The 18,743-nt window shown below is 48.1% G+C and overlaps 1 protein-coding gene across 1 annotated transcript in view; it reads right to left on the bottom strand.

Annotated features, from left to right (window-relative positions):
* Positions 1-787: 787 nt before the first annotated feature.
* LOC115180806 (NT-3 growth factor receptor-like) overlaps positions 788-18,743 on the bottom strand; it is a gene marked incomplete at its 5' end in the record, with an annotated part of 22,884 nt that continues 4,928 nt past the window's right edge. The window contains 5 exons of the mRNA XM_029742956.1: positions 788-948; positions 5,783-5,885; positions 7,604-7,656; positions 10,876-11,077; positions 11,498-11,607. Coding sequence (XP_029598816.1) covers positions 842-948; positions 5,783-5,885; positions 7,604-7,656; positions 10,876-11,077; positions 11,498-11,607 — 575 coding nt within the window. The remainder of the gene's footprint in view (positions 949-5,782; positions 5,886-7,603; positions 7,657-10,875; positions 11,078-11,497; positions 11,608-18,743) is intronic.

Here is an 18,743-nt window from a genome sequence, read left to right as displayed (position 1 = left end):
GGGAGGGAGAAGGGGGTGAGCTGAAGGTCATACCAAGAAACATTCATCAAATCTATTTTGAACGTTAGGACACCTGCTTCCTGTCTCCTGCTTCCTGACTCCTGCTTCCTGACACCTGCTTCCTGACTCCTGCTTCCTGACACCTGCTTCCTGACACCTGCTTCCTGAGTCCTGCTTCCTGATTCATGACACCTGTTTCCTGACACCTGCTTCCTGCTTCCTGCTTCCTGACACCTGCTTCCTTACACCTGCTTCCTGACACCTGCTTCCTGCTTCCTGACACCTGCTTCCTGTCTCCTGCTTCCTGACACCTGCTTCCTGACACCTGCTTCCTGAGTCCTGCTTCCTGAATCCTGCTTCCTGATTCATGACACCTGCTTCCTGACACCTGCTTCCTGTCTCCTGCTTCCTGACACCTGCTTCCTGCTTCCTGACACCTGCTTCCTGTCTCCTGCTTCCTGACACCTGCTTCCTGCTTCCTGACACCTGCTTCCTGCTTCCTGACACCTGCTTCCTGACTCCTGCTTCCTGACACCTGCTTCCTGACACCTGCTTCCTGACACCTGCTTCCTGAGTCCTGCTTCCTGTCTCCTGCTTTCTGACACCTGCTTCCTGCTTCCTGACACCTGCTTCCTGAGTCCTGCTTCCTGACACCTGCTTCCTGACACCTGCTTCCCGATTCCTGCTTCCTGACTCCCAGCAACATTATTAAAAAGGTTTTTAAATGTATGTCACATATCTAGGAGATATAAGAAAGCTCAGGAAATATTTATACATTTTTTTTTTACATATTTAACCCCAAAACAACCTTTGTGCTTCCATTAGTTTGTCAGGGTTACCTTCAGACCAGTCCCATAACACCGATGGGGAATGTAGAACAAAACGGAGAGCACCATCGTGTTGTTGAGAGTCCCTCCTTCTTACAGTGGGCGTAAAACGGTTCACACACTACAGACAGGAAGATGACACATCGGCGTTAACGACTTCAGACGAGTCACTTGTGGAGGTCGTAGAGCAAAACGGAGAACACCATATTAGTTTGTTGACCAGACCGTTCGGATGCTACAGACGTTTTCAGGATGTCTACCGGGTCTGACGAACAACGCTATAAATCTGACTCTTTCCAGATAGGGAAGGGCGACATAGGAGGATGCAGTGTATTGAGATACAAGCCCATGCAGAAAAGGTATTTCTAGCTTAAACTCACAGTACTTCTACTTTGCACACTCATCTACTGTCAAATCTACCATTCCAGTGTTTTACTTGCTATATTGTATTTACTTCGCCACCATCGCCTATTTATTACCTTTACCTCCCTTATCTCACCTCATTTGCTCACATTGTATATAGACTTATTTTTCTACTGTATTATTGACTGTATGTTTGTTTTACTCCATGTGTAACTCTGTGTTGTTATATGTGTCGAACTGCTTTGCTTTATTCTTAACCAGGTCGCAATTGTAAATGAGAACTTGTTCTCAACTAGCCTACCTGGTTAAATAAAGGACTTGTTCTCAACTAGCCTACCTGGTTAAATAAAGGACTTGTTCTCAACTAGCCTACCTGGTTAAATAAAGAACTTGTTCTCAACTGGCCTACCTGGTTAAATAAAGGACTTGTTCTCTACTAGCCTACCTGGTTAAATAAAGGACTTGTTCTCAACTAGCCTACCTGGTTAAATAAAGGACTTGTTCTCAACTAGCCTACCTGGTTAAATAAAGGACTTGTTCTCAACTAGCCTACCTGGTAAATAAAGAACTTGTTCTCAACTAGCCTACCTGGTTAAATAAAGGACTTGTTCTCAACTAGCCTACCTGGTTAAATAAAGGACTTGTTCTCTACTAGCCTACCTGGTTAAATAAAGGTGAAATAAATAAAAATAAAAAAAAATGAATAGGAGGATGTGGTGTATTGAGACACAGCCCATGAGGATGTGGTGTATTGAGACACAGCCCATGAGGATGTGGTGTATTGAGACACAGCCCATGAGGATGTGGTGTATTGAGACACAGCCCATGAGGATGTGGTGTATTGAGACACAGCCCATGAGGATGTGGTGTATTGAGACACAGCCCATGAGGATGTGGTGTATTGAGACACAGCCCATGCAGAAAAGGTATCTCTAGCTTAAACTCACAGATATGAATGTTTTATTTTATTATGTTTACTTAGATCGACGCACCGGTACGTCAATAAACTCTAGGAGGATATTATTAAAAATATGAAACTAGGTCCGCTCCAAATGTCAAGTTGTGGAGGGCAAAACATGAGAGAGAGACGGAGGCAGAAGGAAAGAGAAATGCAGAGAGCAAAGCTAGCTTAAAAAAATGTCAGAAGATTATAACCGTACAATTATTATTTTCTGTCACACTGGAAATAATAGAATTTGGCCGCATGCTTCGTAACTTTCGGAATATGTCAAAGATAAATATTAATCTCCCACAAACAAAATGAATCATTGATTAAAAGAAGTTTTCCCTCCAGTTGTTTTTCGAAGCCAAAAAAGGGAAATTGGATTTTGTCCTCTTCCACCATGAGTACTAGATCTGATCGTGGGACCTGAGCATAACCGTTATCTGGGTCCTGCAACATTTGTCCAAAAACATATTGCTGAATAATAGAAAAGGGTTTTACCCATCGCCTTTCTTCTGAAGGTGCTGCAACGACGCTGGCAACCGGAGAGACAAACATACATCTACCAGGCGCCAGACTGTCGTGACGTGAACACTGCCTGTTAATGAAGAGGTGGACGAGACTCCTCAATCAGAGACCATGATGTGTACTGAATGGCCCCCTATCCCCTACATAGACCCTATGGTCCCTGGTCTAAAGTAGTGTACTGAATGGCCCCCTATTCCCTACATAGACCCTATGGTCCCTGGTCTAAAGTAGTGTACTGAATGGCCCCCTATCCCCTACATAGACCCTATGGTCCCTGGTCTAAAGTAGTGTACTGAATGGCCCCCTATCCCCTACATAGACCCTATGGTCCCTGGTCTAAAGTAGTGTACTGAATGGCCCCCTATTCCCTACATAGACCCTATGGTCCCTGGTCTAAAGTAGTGTACTGAATGGCCCCCTATCCCCTACATAGACCCTATGGTCCCTGGTCTAAAGTAGTGTACTGAATGGCCCCCTATTCCCTACATAGACCCTATGGTCCCTGGTCTAAAGTAGTGTACTGAATGGCCCCCTATTCCCTACATAGACCCTATGGTCCCTGGTCTAAAGTAGTGTACTGAATGGCCCCCTATCCCCTACATAGACCCTATGGTCCCTGGTCTAAAGTAGTGTACTGAATGGCCCCCTATCCCCTACATAGACCCTATGGTCCCTGGTCTAAAGTAGTGTACTGAATGGCCCCCTATTCCCTACATAGACCCTATGGTCCCTGGTCTAAAGTAGTGTACTGAATGGCCCCCTATCCCCTACATAGACCCTATGGTCCCTGGTCTAAAGTAGTGTACTGAATGGCCCCCTATCCCCTACATAGACCCTATGGTCCCTGGTCTAAAGTAGTGTACTGAATGGCCCCCTATCCCCTACATAGACCCTATGGTCCCTGGTCTAAAGTAGTGTACTGAATGGCCCCCTTATCCCTACATAGACCCTATGGTCCCTGGTCTAAAGTAGTGTACTGAATGGCCCCCTATCCCCTACATAGACCCTATGGTCCCTGGTCTAAAGTAGTGTACTGAATGGCCCCCTATCCCCTACATAGACCCTATGGTCCCTGGTCTAAAGTAGTGTACTGAATGGCCCCCTATCCCCTACATAGACCCTATGGTCCCTGGTCTAAAGTAGTGTACTGAATGGCCCCTTATCCCCTACATAGACCCTATGGTCCCTGGTCTAAAGTAGTGTACTGAATGGCCCCCTATTCCCTACATAGACCCTATGGGCCCTGGTCTAAAGTAGTGTACTATATAGGGACTAGGGGGCCATTTGGGTGGCATAGCTATTCCTATACAGTAGGTGTCCATACATCAACTGAAATATACAAAGCCCAGTAATAACAGAGACATGAACACTGAACACATCATGTCTCAGCCTCCAGTATTTATGCTGCAGTAGTTTATGTGTCGGGGGGCTAGGGTCAGTCTGTTATATCTGGAGTATTTCTCTTATCTTATCCGGTGTCCCGTGTGAATTTAAATATGCTCTCTCTAATTCTCTCTTTCTCTCTTTCTTTCTTTCTCTCGGAGGACCTGAGCCCTAGGACCATGCCTCAGGACTACCTGGCATGATGACTCCTTGCTGTCCCCAGTCCACCTGGCCATGCTGCTGCTCCAGTTTCAACTGTTCTGCCTGCGGCTACGGACCCTGACCTGTTCACCGGACGTGCTTGTTGCACCCTCGACAACTACTATGATTATTATTATTTGACCATGCTGGTCATTTATGAACATTTTAACATCTTGACCATGCTCTGTTATAATATCCACCCGGCACAGCCAGAAGAGGACTGGCCACCCCTCATAGCCTGGTTCCTCTCTAGGTTTCTTCCTAGGTTTTTGGCCTTTCTAGGGAGTTTTTCCTAGGGAGTTTTTCCTAGCCACCGTGCTTCTTTCACATGCATTGCTTGCTGTTTGGGGTTTTAGGCTGGGTTTCTGTACAGCACTTTGAGATTTCAGCTGATATACGAAGGGCTATTTAAATAAATTTTATTTGATCATAGGATGCAAAGCAACGTGGCGACTACGACCCCATACACCACATTCCTCTACAGAACACACACCAACATGGCCACTACGACCCCATACACCAACATGGCCACTACGACCCCATACATCAACATGGCCACTACGACCCCATACACCAACGTGGACACTATGACCCCATACACCACATTCCTATACAGAACACACACCAACATGGCCACTACGACCCCATACACCAACATGGCCACTACGACCCCATACACCAACATGGCCACTACGACCCCATACATCAACATGGCCACTACGACCCCATACACCAACGTGGACACTATGACCCCATACACAACATTCCTATACAGAACACACACCAACATGGCCACTACGACCCCATACACCAACAGTGCTGAGGAGTGGCTAGATGATTGTTCTGTGCTTCCAGCTCTGTGGTAACAGTTTGGGGAAAGGCCCTTTCCTGTCTCAGCATGACAATGCCCCCGTGCACAAAGCAAGGTCCATACAGAAATGGGATCAGTGTGGAAGAACTTGACTGGCCTGCACAGAGCCCTGACCTCAACCCCATCGAACACCTTTGGGGATGAATTGGGACACCGACTGTGAGGCAGGGCCTAATCGCCCAACATCACTAATGCTCTTATGGCTGAATGGAAGAAAGTCCCCGCAGCAATGTTCCAACATCTAGTGGAAAGCCTTCCCTGAAGAGTGGAGGCTGTTATAGCAGCAAAGGGGGGGACCAACTCCATATTAATGACTTCCCTGAAGAGTGGGGGCTGTTATAGCAGCAAAGGGGGGGACCAACTCCATATTAATGACTTCCCAGAAGAGTGGAGGCTGTTATAGCAGCAAAGGGGGGGACCAACTCCATATTAATGACTTCCCAGAAGAGTGGAGGCTGTTATAGCAGCAAAGGGGGGACCAACTCCATATTAATGACTTCCCAGAAGAGTGGAGGCTGTTATCGCAGCAAAGGGGGGACCAACTCCATATTTTGTTTTAAATATTTTTGGTATTTAACCTTTAATTAATGCTCATGATTTATGGATTGAGGTGTTGGAAGAGCAGGTGTCCACATACTTTTGGTCATGTAGTGTACTATGACTTACCCTTCAATCCAAACTTGCTGCGTCGGACATATTTGTTGATGAGAATGAAGAGGACGATGAGGAGAACACTGGTGAAACCAGCCAGTCCTACTGCTATCGATACCTGGAGACAGACAGACAGGTTAGGAGACAGACAGACAGGTTAGGAGACAGGCAGAGAGACAGGTGAAAAAAGCCAGTCCTACTGCTATCGATACCTGGAGACAGACAGACAAGTTAGGAGACAGACAGACAGGTTAGGAGACAGGCAGAGAGACAGGTTAGGAGACAGACAGACAGACAGGCAGACAGGTTAGGAGACAGTCAGACAGGTTAGGAGACAGGCAGAGAGACAGGTGAAACCAGCCAGTCCTACTGCTATCGATACCTGGAAACAGACAGACAGGTTAGGAGACAGGCAGACAGGTTAGGAGACAGGCAGAGAGACAGGTGAAACCAGCCAGTCCTACTGCTATCGACACCTGGAGACAGACAGACAGGTTAGGGGACAGGCAGACAGGTTAGGAGACAGGCAGAGAGACAGGTGAAACCAGCCAGTCCTACTGCTATCGACACCTGGAGACAGACAGACAGGTTAGGGGACAGGCAGACAGGTTAGGAGACAGGCAGAGAGACAGGTGAAACCAGCCAGTCCTACTGCTATCGACACCTGGAAACAGACAGACAGGTTAGGAGACAGGCAGACAGGTTAGGAGACAGGCAGAGAGACAGGTGAAACCAGCCAGTCCTACTGCTATCGACACCTGGAAACAGACAGACAGGTTAGGAGACAGACAGACAGGTTAGGAGACAGACAGACAGACAGACAGACAGACAGACAGACAGGTTAGGAGACAGACAGACAGACAGGTTAGGAGACAGGCAGACAGGTTAGGAGACAGACAGAGAGACAGGTGAAACCAGCCAGTCCTACTGCTATCGACACCTGGAAACAGACAGACAGGTTAGGAGACAGACAGACAGACAGACAGACAGACAGACAGACAGACAGACAGACAGGTTAGGAGACAGACAGACAGGTTAGGACATAGACAGAGAGACAGGTGATTCCAGACAGCCCCAGTACTGTGGACACCAGGAGACAGACAGACAGGTTAGGAGACAGACAGACAGGTTAGGAGACAGACAGACAGGTTAGGAGACAGACAGACAGGTTAGGAGACAGACAGAGAGACAGGTGATTCCAGCCAGCCCCAGTACTGTGGACACCAGGAGACAGACAGACAGGTTAGGAGACAGACAGAGAGACAGGTGATTCCAGCCAGCCCCAGTACTGTGGACAACAGGAGACAGACAGACAGGTTAGGAGACAGACAGACAGACGGGTTAGGAGACAGACAGACAGGTTAGGAGACAGACAGACAGGTTAGGAGACAGACAGACAGGTTAGGAGACAGACAGAGAGACATGTGATTCCAGCCAGCCCCAGTACTGTGGACACCAGGAGACAGACAGACAGGTTAGGAGACAGACAGAGAGACAGGTGATTCCAGCCAGCCCCAGTACTGTGGACACCAGGAGACAGACAGACAGGTTAGGAGACAGACAGAGAGACAGGTGATTCCAGCCAGCCCCAGTACTGTGGACACCAGGAGACAGACAGACAGGTTAGGAGACAGACAGACAGACAGGTTAGGAGACAGACAGACAGGTTAGGAGACAGACAGAGAGACAGGTGATTCCAGCCAGCCCCAGTACTGTGGACACTAGGACACACTAAACTACTTTTAAACAGAGCCCTATGGGGTGTGGTCTAAAGTAGTGCACTATGTAGGAAATAGTGTGCCATTTGAGATAGAACCTACGTCATTATAAACTTACCCCAAACGTCTCCTCTTCTGGCCTGCTGGTGTTGTCTGATGGCATTGGGCTACCTGGAATAAAGACAGAGACAGTAAGAGCACTGGAGAATACAATTCATTCCCAAATGGCACCATACTCCCTAGAGCACTAGCTTGGACCAGAGCCCAATGGGCTCTTGCCTTGTAGTGCACTAGCTTGGACCAGAGCCCAATGGGCTCTTGCCTTGTAGTGCACTAGCTTGGACCAGAGCCCAATGGGCTCTTGCCTTGTAGTGCACTAGCTTGGACCAGAGCCCAATGGGCTCTTGCCTTGTAGTGCACTAGCTTGGACCAGAGCTCAATGGGCCCTTGCTTTGACCACATACACACAGACTCACACACACAAACCACACACACACACACACACACACACACACACACACACACACACACACACACACACACACACACACACTCACACACCACACAGACTCACACACACACACACACACACACACACACACACACACAAGGACTCACACACAGACTCACACACCACACACCACACACACACAAACCACACACACAGACACACACACACACACACACACACCACACACCACACACACACACACACACACACACACACACACACACACACACACACAAGGACTCACACACAGACTCACACACCACACACCACACACACACAAACCACACACACAGACACACACACACACACACACACACCACACACACACACCACACACCACACACCACACACACACACACACACACACACACACACACACACACACACACACAACCATGAAATGGATTCTCTGCTGGTTGTTGGGGGATAGAGTCTGGGGGATGAGAGGAGGCTGGAGATCAGAGAGGAATTGGGGGTGTCTGTGTGTCTGAGTGTCTGTGAGTCTGAGTGTCTGGGTGTCTGGGTGTGTGGGTGTCTGGGTGTCTGTGTGTCTGGGTGTCTGTGTGTCTGTGTGTCTGGGTGTCTGTGTGTCTGTGTGTCTGGGTGTCTGGGTGTCTGGGTGTCTGTGTGTCTGTGTGTCTGTGTGTCTGTGTGTCTGTGTGTCTGGGTGTCTGGGTGTGTGGGTGTCTGTGTGTCTGGGTGTCTCGGTGTCTGTGTGTCTGTGTGTCTGGGTGTGTGTTAAATTAGCAGTCCTTTTTTCTCAACCCTGTAATAACGATAAGCAGCCCAGCCCTCCTTCAACCCTCCCTCCCTTCAACCCTCCCTCCCTTCAACCCTCCCTCCCTCCCTTCATCCCTTCATCCCTCCCTTCATCCCTCCCACCCTCCCTTCATCCCTCCCTCCCTCCCTCCCTCCTTCCCTCCCTTCATCCCTCCCTCCCTCCCTCCCCTCCCTCCTTCCCTCCCTCCCTCCCTCCCTCCCTCCCTCCCTCCCTTCATCCCTCACTCCCTCCCTTCATTCCTCCCTCCCTCCAACCCTCATAACACCCACCTGGTAACCCTCATTACACCCACCTGGTAACCCTCATTACACCCACCTGGCAACCCTCATAACACCCACCTGGTAACCCTCATTACACCCACCTGGTAACCCTCATTACACCCACCTGGCAACCCTCATAACACCCACCTGGTAACCCTCATTACACCCACCTGGCAACCCTCATAACACCCACCTGGTAACCCTCATTATACCCACCTTGCAACCCTCATTGCACCCACCTGGCAACCCTCATTACTCCCACCTGGTAACCCTCATTATACCCACCTGGTAACCCTCATTATACCCACCTGGTAACCCTCATTACACCCACCTGGCAACCCTCATAACACCCACCTGGTAACCCTCATTACACCCACCTGGCAACCCTCATAACACCCACCTGGTAACCCTCATTATACCCACCTGGCAACCCTCATTACACCCACCTGGCAACCCTCATTACTCCCACCTGGTAACCCTCATTATACCCACCTGGTAACCCTCATTATACCCACCTGGCAACCCTCATTACACCCACCTGGCAACCCTCATTACTCCCACCTGGTAACCCTCATTATACCCACCTGGTAACCCTCATTATACCCACCTGGTAACCCTCATTTCACCCACCTGGCAACCCTCATTACTCCCACCTGGCAACCCTCATTACACCACCTGGACTTCATCCCCATGTTGATTACTCCCCTTTTACCTCTGTAGCCTCAGTCATCAGGCAGTATTGGTTCAGTTCTCTATGTCCAGATGCGTCTCTTGTTTAGTATCTCTCCACGTTCCTTATTATTATAAAACTCAGCAACTGCACTTGCTTCCTGATTCCCTGCGCTTCCTGATTCCCTGCGCTTCCTGATTCCCTGCGCTTCCTGATTCCCTGCGCTTCCTGATTCCCTGCGCTTCCTGATTCCCTGCGCTTCCTGATTCCCTGCGCTTCCTGATTCCCTGCGCTTCCTGATTCCCTGCGCTTCCTGATTCCCTACGTCTCCATCACAAGCTGGCTCAAAACAGAGCAGCGCTCCTTAACCGCACAACACAGAACTGACATGAATAATATAATAAACACCAGTAAGTCAAAACACTTACCTTAGTATAGATGGAAAAACACTTACCGTAGTATAGATGGAAAAACACTTACCGTAGTATAGATGGAAAAACACTTACCGTAGTATAGATGGAAAAACACTTACCGTAGTATAGATGGAAAAACACTTACCGTAGTATAGATGGAAAAACACTTACCGTAGTATAGATGGAAAAACACTTACCTTAGTATAGATGGAAAAACACTTACCGTAGTATAGATGGAAAAACACTTACCTTAGTATAGATGGAAAAAGTGGTCATGTGAAATGAATGGATGAGTGATAAGAGGAATATTCTGCTTTTATCCTGTAATATGCCACCGATTCTTAGGGGTACTGTCACGTCCTGACCGTAGTATGTTGTTATTTTCTATGGTAGAGTAGGTCAGGGCGTGACAGGGGGAGGTGTTTGTCCGTTTTTGTATTTCTATGTTTAGTTTCTAGTTTTTTGTATTTCTAGGTTGGTTTTTGTTTGGCTGGAACTCCAATTAGAGGCGGCCGGTTGTCGTTGGCTCTAATTGGAGGCCATATTTAAGTTGATGTTTGTGTCACTGGTGTTTTTGTGGGTGATTATCTTTTGAGTAATGTGTTTTCTTCTCTGCGTCACGGTTTGTTGTTTTTGTGTTTTTCACGTATTTAAGTGTATTGCATTCAGTTTCACGTTTAATAAATATGTGGTCTGAGACCTATAGTTTTTGTTGTACGCTGTCCCCTGTCTAAGAAAATAAATGTTGTGGTTACCGTCAGGGTCAGGGTCAAAGGGTGGTGCCGTGAGGAAGTGTCCGTAGACGGTCTTGGTGACGGTCCCCAGTGAGTTGGAGGCCTCCAGAGTGTAGTTTCCATTATCGTAGTGTGTTGGGTTGATAAAAGTCAGACATCCCTCCAGATAGTCCTGGTAGAAATCCATCTCTGTTCTGATGTATTCACTCTGCAGGATCTCTCTCTGTTTACAAATAATGATTAGAATACACTTTCATTTTTTTTTTTTTTTACCTTTTCAGAAGACCCAGAATCTTTACATCAGTGGTCCTGGGGGACCTCAAGAGGTGGCTGTTTTGGTTTATGCCCCGGCGTTAGTCGTCTGATTGAAATAACTAACTCATCATCAAGCCGTTGATTATTTCAGCTGTATTTCAGCTGTATTTCAGCTGTATTTCAGCTGTTTTTCAGCTGTTTTTCAGCTGTTTTTCAGCTGTATTTCAGCTGTTTTTCAGCTGTATTTCAGCTGTATTTCAGCTGTATTTCAGCTGTGTAGTCCTATGGGTAATAAACTAAAACCTGCACCTCTTGGGGTCTCCAAGACCAGGATATGTAAACGCTGCTTTACATATCAGACATGAATAAAAAGGAATGAAAATCATACCTGTTTGTGGTACCATCGCAGCGTCGGGTAGGGATATCCTCTCACTGTGAACTCTATGCAGGTGTCATGGCGCCGTTCAGGCTCGGACAGTTTCAGGATGACTGGTGGAACTGTAAGGGGAGAAGAGGAAACTGTGAGGATTTTGACACACAATGGTGTCTTCTAAATTTAATTCATGGTTGGCCTATCAATTCTACAAGCTAGATTTCACAACGCAAAACATTAATGATTAAACCACTGATATGATTAAACACTGATATGATTAAACACTGATATGATTAAACACTGATATGATTAAACACTGATATGATTAAACATTAATGATTAAACCACTGATATGATTAAACACTGATATGATTAAACACTGATATGATTAAACCACTGATATGATTAAACACTGATATGATTAAACACTGATATGATTAAACACTGATATGATTAAACCACTGATATGATTAAACACTGATATGATTAAACACTGATATGATTAAACATGAATGATTAAACACTGATATGATTAAACACTGATATGATTAAACACTGATATGATTAAACATTCATGATTAAAACACTGATATGATTAAACACTGATATGATTAAACACTGATATGATTAAACCACTGATATGATTAAACACTGATATAATTAAACACTGATATGATTTAAACACTGATATGATTAAACACTGATATGATTAAACACTGATATGATTAAACACTGATATGATTAAACATTAATGATTAAACACTGATATGATTTAAACACTGATATGATTAAACATTAATGATTAAACACTGATATGATTAAACACTGATATGATTAAACCACTGATATGATTAAACACTGATATGATTAAACACTGATATGATTAAACACTGATTTTAAAACTATAATCCAGTTTGTTCCACATTTCCATGACAGTATTTCTCTGAATCAGCAGTAAAATGGCAGCCCTCCCAGAAACAAAGGACCAGGCTCCCTCATTCTATTCCCTATGTAGTGCACTACTTTTGACCAGGCTCCCTCATTCTATTCCCTACATACATCAATTGTCTTAAATAATTTATTTACTAACTAAGTAATCACAGAAAGGCATACAAAACAGTAGGTATCGTTACAAAGAAATGATAGAGGAATGTGTCCTAGTGGGCTAAACCGGCATGGCAGCTTGGTGGACAAACAAGGGGAGTGGGGGCAGCGGAGAAGACACTACAGAGTTGATAATTATAACAATTGAAATGCTAATCCTTTGCACATGAACGCTCACTCATTTGGGAATAATTGCAATCAATATATATTTACGCTCAGTGTGTCGTCGGGATCTCTGTTGGAAAGTTTGTTTCTGTTGGAGAGTTTGTCCGCCCTCTCTCTCTCTCTCTCTCTCTCTCTCTGTCTCTCTCTCTCTCTCTCTCTCTCTCTCTCTCTCTCTCGTGGTTAGAATGGATAGTTCAGAGTGACATTCAGCAATGTTGTTATAGAATACCGAATTCCTAGCTGCAGACTGGTAATTAGTATCAAAGATTTGTTCTTATTCTGTCGGTATCGATAGTCTAAGAGTTTAACCACGTGGTATGGTTAAAAGTTCAGCCAGAGAAATACATGGTCTGCAACCTTAGCCCTCTCGTAGTTATGGAGGTAAGCTGGTCTACACTCGAACCTTAGTCCTCTCGTGGTTATGGAGGTAAGCTGGTCTCCACTCAAACCTTAGCCCTCTCGTAGTTATGGAGGTAAGCTGGTCTACACTCGAACCTTAGTCCTCTCGTGGTTATGGAGGTAAGCTGGTCTCCACTCAAACCTTAGCCCTCTCGTAGTTATGGAGGTAAGCTGGTCTACACTCGAACCTTAGTCCTCTCGTGGTTATGGAGGTAAGATGGTCTCCACTCAAACCTTAGTCCTCACGTGGTTATGGAGGTAAGCTGGTCTACACTCAAACCTTAGTCCTCTCGTGGTTATGGAGGTAAGCTGGTCTCCACTCAAACCTTAGCCCTCTCGTAGTTATTAGCTGGTCTGAAGTGGGAATACCCAGGTGGGGGTTTTATTGGGAACATAGAAAAGGGCCTGTCCCATGATGCCAGGTCCTGCCTGTGCTCAGGGGCGGTCCTCTGATTTAGTTAAACTCCAAAGGGAATTGGACTTTCCTTCATTAAACAGTCTAAAAATCACATTACATCATTTCACCAATGGTTTAATCTTTACTCATTCATTTTATACAACAATTAGATGTAAGCCTCATAACTGAGACTCTTGTAAAAACAGGATTATGGTAATGTGGCCGTATTGTCTCTCATGAATTTCACCAAATTGTACCAAACGTAGCTGGATTCAGTTCGTAGCTGGATTCTTCACCGATCTTTTATACATTCTCCAGAACATGAATGTCGTTCGGTTCTCCAGTTCTGTGAGGTGGAAGAAATTCCTTTGTTCTCTCTATGAAACTCACTCTCTCTCTACACTGTCTGGCCATGAGGAAGATTCTCCTCCAGGAATTTCTGACCTCTCTGACCACAGGGATGGTGCAGAGGTAGGGGGATGGTGCTCGCTGTGTCCAAAGAGGGCAACGTCATGACAGTAGTGAACTACTTAAGACCAGAGCCCTATGGGACCCTGTTCCCTACATAGTGCACTACTTTAGACCAGAGCCCTATGGGACCCTGTTCCCTACATAGTGCACTACTTTAGACCAGATCCCTATGGCACCCTATTCCCTATATAGTGCACTACTTTAGACCATAGCACTATGGCACCCTATTCCCTATATAGTGCACTACTTTAGACCAGATCCCTATGGCATCCTATTCCCTATATAGTGCACTACATTTGAATAGAGCCTCACGGTCCCTGGTCTAAAGTAGTGCACTATGTAGGGAATAGGGTGCCATTTCAGATGCTGTCAAGGTATAACATATTACTCCTCAAAATATTTCCTCCATTACAGGGAGGAGGGATGACAGGAGAGAGAGAGAGAGAGGAGGGATGACAGGGGAGAGAGAGAGAGAGGAGGGATGACAGGGGAGAGAGAGAGAGAGGAGGGATGACAGGGGAGAGAGAGAGAGAGAGAGAGAGGAGGGATGACAGGAGAGAGAGAGAGAGAGAGAGAGAGGAGGGATGACAGGAGAGAGAGAGAGAGAGAGAGAGAGACAGAGACAGAGAGAGAGAGAGGGGGGGACAGAGAGAGAGAGAGGACAGAGAAAGAGAGAGGGAGAGAGAGGAAGGACAGAGAGAGGGAGAGAGAGAGGAAGGACAGAGAGAGAGAGGACAGAGAGAGAGACAGACAGAGAGCGAGAGGGGAACAACAGAGTGAGAGAGAAAGAGAGAGAGGAAGGACAGAGCAGGAGAGGACAGAGAGAGAGGACACAGAGAGAGAGGACACAGAGAGAGAGGACACAGAGAGAGAGAGAGAGAGAATAAACTGAATGCAGAATTCTGCAAAAATAGCCTCTGTGTACAACCTAAAACACCTACAGAGAAGTTGGAGAAGAGTCCCTTAAACAAGCTGGTCCTGGGGCTCTGTTTACAACCACAAACAGACTCCAGAGAGCCAGCAACACAATTAGACCCAACCAAATCATGAGAAAATGAAAACATAATTCTTTCCAATGTGTCAAGTAATAAACAAAAAAACTGAGTAAACTAGAATGCTATTTGTCCCTAAACAGAGAGAACACAGTGGCAGAATACCTGACCACTGTGACTGACCCAAACTTAAGGAAAGCTTTGACTATGTACAGACTCAGTGAGCATAGCCTTGCTATTGAGAAAGGCCGCCGTAGGCAGACATGGCTCTCAAGAGAAGACAGGCTATGTGCAACACTGCCCACAAAATGAGGTGGAAACTGAGCTGCACTTCCTAACCTCCTGCCCAAATGTAGGACCATATTAGAGACACATATTTCCCTCTGATTACACAGACCTGTCACGACTTCCGCCGAAGTCGGTCCCTCTCCTTGTTCGGCGGTTGACGTCACCGACCTTCTAGCCATCATTGATCCATTTTTTCATTTTCCATTTGTTTTGTCTTGTCTTCCTTCACACCTGGTTCCAATCCCATCAATTACATGTGTATTTAACCCTCTGTTTCCCCTCATGTCCTTGTCGGAGATTGTTTGATTGTGTGTTTGTGTGTTGGTGCGCGACGGGTTTTGTACCCACTTTTTATTATTTTTGTATATTTTGGTTTTGGTGTTCTGTGAAGCACTGATTAAACGATTCCGTTCATACCAAGTTGGATTCTCCTGCGCCTGACTTCTCTGCCACCGACACGCACCCCGTTACCCAGACCCACAAAGAATTTGAAAACAAATCCAATTTTGATAAAGTCCCATATCTACTGGGTGAAATACCACAGTGTTTAATCACAGCAGCAAGATGTGTGACCTGTTGCCACAAGAAAAGGTCAACCAGTGAAGAACAAACACCATTGTTGTCACGGCTGTCGTCTTCGTCTTCCGACGATAGTGCGAAATCGTCATCAGAAAATGTGGACCAATATGCAGCAGGTACGTGTATGCTCATTTTGACTTTTATTTAAATTATCAAAAGAGCACTCCAAAACAACAAAACACGAAAACACGAAAACGACCGAACAACTAAACAGTCTGGCAAAGCCTAGGGCTGAACACAGAACAATCACCCACAAATCACAAACACAAACACACCCTTATATATGAGACTCTCAATCAAAGGCAGATAGACAACACCTGCCTTCAACTGAGAGTCCCAATCCCAATTAACCAACATAGAAACACACTCACCAGACTAGACATAGAAATACATAAACAGACTATAAACCAAAACCCCGGAAATACTAAATCAAACACCCTTAATCCAAACACACCACCCTGACCACATAAAACAAATACCCTCTGTCACGCCCTGACACAAACTACAAAACAATTAACCTTATATACTGGCCAGGACGTGACAGTACCCCCCCCTTAAAGGTGCTACCCCAGAAGCACCTTAACAAAAAAAAAATTACCCCCAAACAATACCCAAAAGAAAAATTCCCCCTTACTAAAGGGAGGGAAGGGAGGGTGGCTGCCGTCAACGACGGCACTGTGCTACACCCCCCCTCCCCAACCCACCTATATTGGAGGCGGCTCAGGTTCTGGCCGTTCCGGGCAGTCTGGCGGCTCGGGGCGGTCCGGGCAATCTGTCAGCTCGGGGCGGTCCGGGCAGTCTGTCAGCTCGGGGCGGTCCGGGCAGTCTGTCAGCTCGGGGCGGTCCGGGCAGTCTGTCAGCTCGGGGCGGTCCGGGCAGTCTGTCAGCTCGGGGCGGTCCGGGCAGTCTGTCAGCTCGGGGCGGTCCGGGCAGTCTGTCAGCTCGGGGCGGTCCGGGCAGTCTGTCAGCTCGGGGGGGTCCGGGCAGTCTGTCAGCTCGGGGGGGTCCGGGCAGTCTGTCAGCTCTGGGCGGTCAGGGCAGTCTGGCCACTCCGGCAGGTCAGGGCAGTCTGGCCACTCCGGCAGGTCAGGGCAGTCTGGCCACTCCGGCAGGTCAGGGCAGTCTGGCCACTCCGGCAGGTCAGGGGCAGTTCTGGCCACTCCGGCAGGTCAGGGGCAGTCTGGCCACTCCGGCAGGTCAGGGCCGTCTGGCCACTCCGGCAGGTCAGGGCAGTCTGGCCACTCCGGCAGGTCAGGGCAGTCTGGCCACTCCGGCAGGTCAGGGCAGTCTGGCCACTCCGGCAGGTCAGGGCAGTCTGGCCACTCCGGCAGGTCAGGGCAGTCTGGCCACTCCGGCAGGTCAGGGGCAGTCTGGCCACTCCGGCAGGTCAGGGCAGTCTGGCCACTCCGGCAGGTCAGGGCAGTCTGGCCACTCCGGCAGGTCAGGGCAGTCTGGCCACTCCGGCAGGTCAGGGCAGTCTGGCCACTCCGGCAGGTCAGGGCAGTCTGGCCACTCCGGCAGGTCAGGGCAGTCTGGCCACTCCGGCAGGTCAGGGCAGTCTGGCCACTCCGGCAGGTCAGGGCAGTCTGGCCACTCCGGCAGTTCAGCGCAGTCTGGCCACTCCGGCAGTTCAGCGCAGTCTGGCCACTCCGGCAGTTCAGCGCAGTCTGGCCACTCCGGCAGTTCAGCGCAGTCTGGCCACTCCGGCAGTTCAGCGCAGTCTGGCCACTCCGGCAGTTCAGCGCAGTCTGGCCACTCCGGCAGTTCAGCGCAGTCTGGCCACTCCGGCAGTTCAGCGCAGTCTGGCCACTCCGGCAGTTCAGCGCAGTCTGGCCACTCCGGCAGTTCAGCGCAGTCTGGCCACTCCGGCAGTTCAGCGCAGTTGGCCACTCCGGCAGTCAGTCAGCGCAGTCTGACCACTCCGGCAGTTCAGCGCAGTCTGACCACTCCGGCGACTGTTGACTGACGGGCAGCTCCGACGACTGTTGACTGACGGGCAGCTCCGACGACTGTTGACTGACGGGCAGCTCCGACGACTGTTGACTGACGGGCAGCTCCGACGACTGTTGACTGACGGGCAGCACCGACGACTGTTGACTGACGGGCAGCTCCGACGACTGTTGACTGACGGGCAGCTCCGACGACTGTTGACTGGCGGGCAACTCCGACGACTGTTGACTGGCGGGCAGCTCCGACGACTGTTGACTGGCGGGCAGCTCCGACGACTGTTGACTGGCGGGCAGCTCCGACGACTGTTGACTGGCGGGGCTGGGGACACGCACCTTGGGCTTGGTGTGGGGTGCTGGTACTGGGCGTACCAGATTGGAGACACGTACCTCAGGGCTAGTGCGGGGAGCTGGCCTGGGGCTCCATCCTTGCCCCTCTTCACAGCCCTTGTGCCCCCCTAAAAAAAATTCTTGGGGCTGCCTCTCGGGTTCCCTTAACTCTTCCATAGCCCTGGACACGAACATCCTTAAATCTGCCCACGTCCATCCATCCATGCTGTTCTCCTGCTGCTTGGTCCTTTGGTGGTGGGTGATTCCTTCACGGCTGTCGTTGGTGAATGAGGACCAAAATGCAGCAGGTACGTGAATGCTCATCTTGACTTTTATTTAAATTATCAAAAGAGCACTCCAAAACAACAAAACACGAAAACGACCGAACAACTAAACAGTCTGGCAAAGCCTAGGGCTGAACACAGAACAATCACCCACAAATCACAAACACACCCTTATATATGAGACTCTCAATCAAAGGCAGATAGACAACACCTGCCTTCAACTGAGTCCCAATCCCAATTAACCAACATAGAAACACACTCACCAGACTAGACATAGAAATACACAAACAGACTATAAACCAAAAC

This window comes from Salmo trutta, unplaced genomic scaffold (assembly GCF_901001165.1).
Source record: "Salmo trutta unplaced genomic scaffold, fSalTru1.1, whole genome shotgun sequence".
Lineage (NCBI taxonomy): Eukaryota > Metazoa > Chordata > Actinopteri > Salmoniformes > Salmonidae > Salmo > Salmo trutta.
This window is presented reverse-complemented; position numbering and strand designations above follow the sequence as displayed.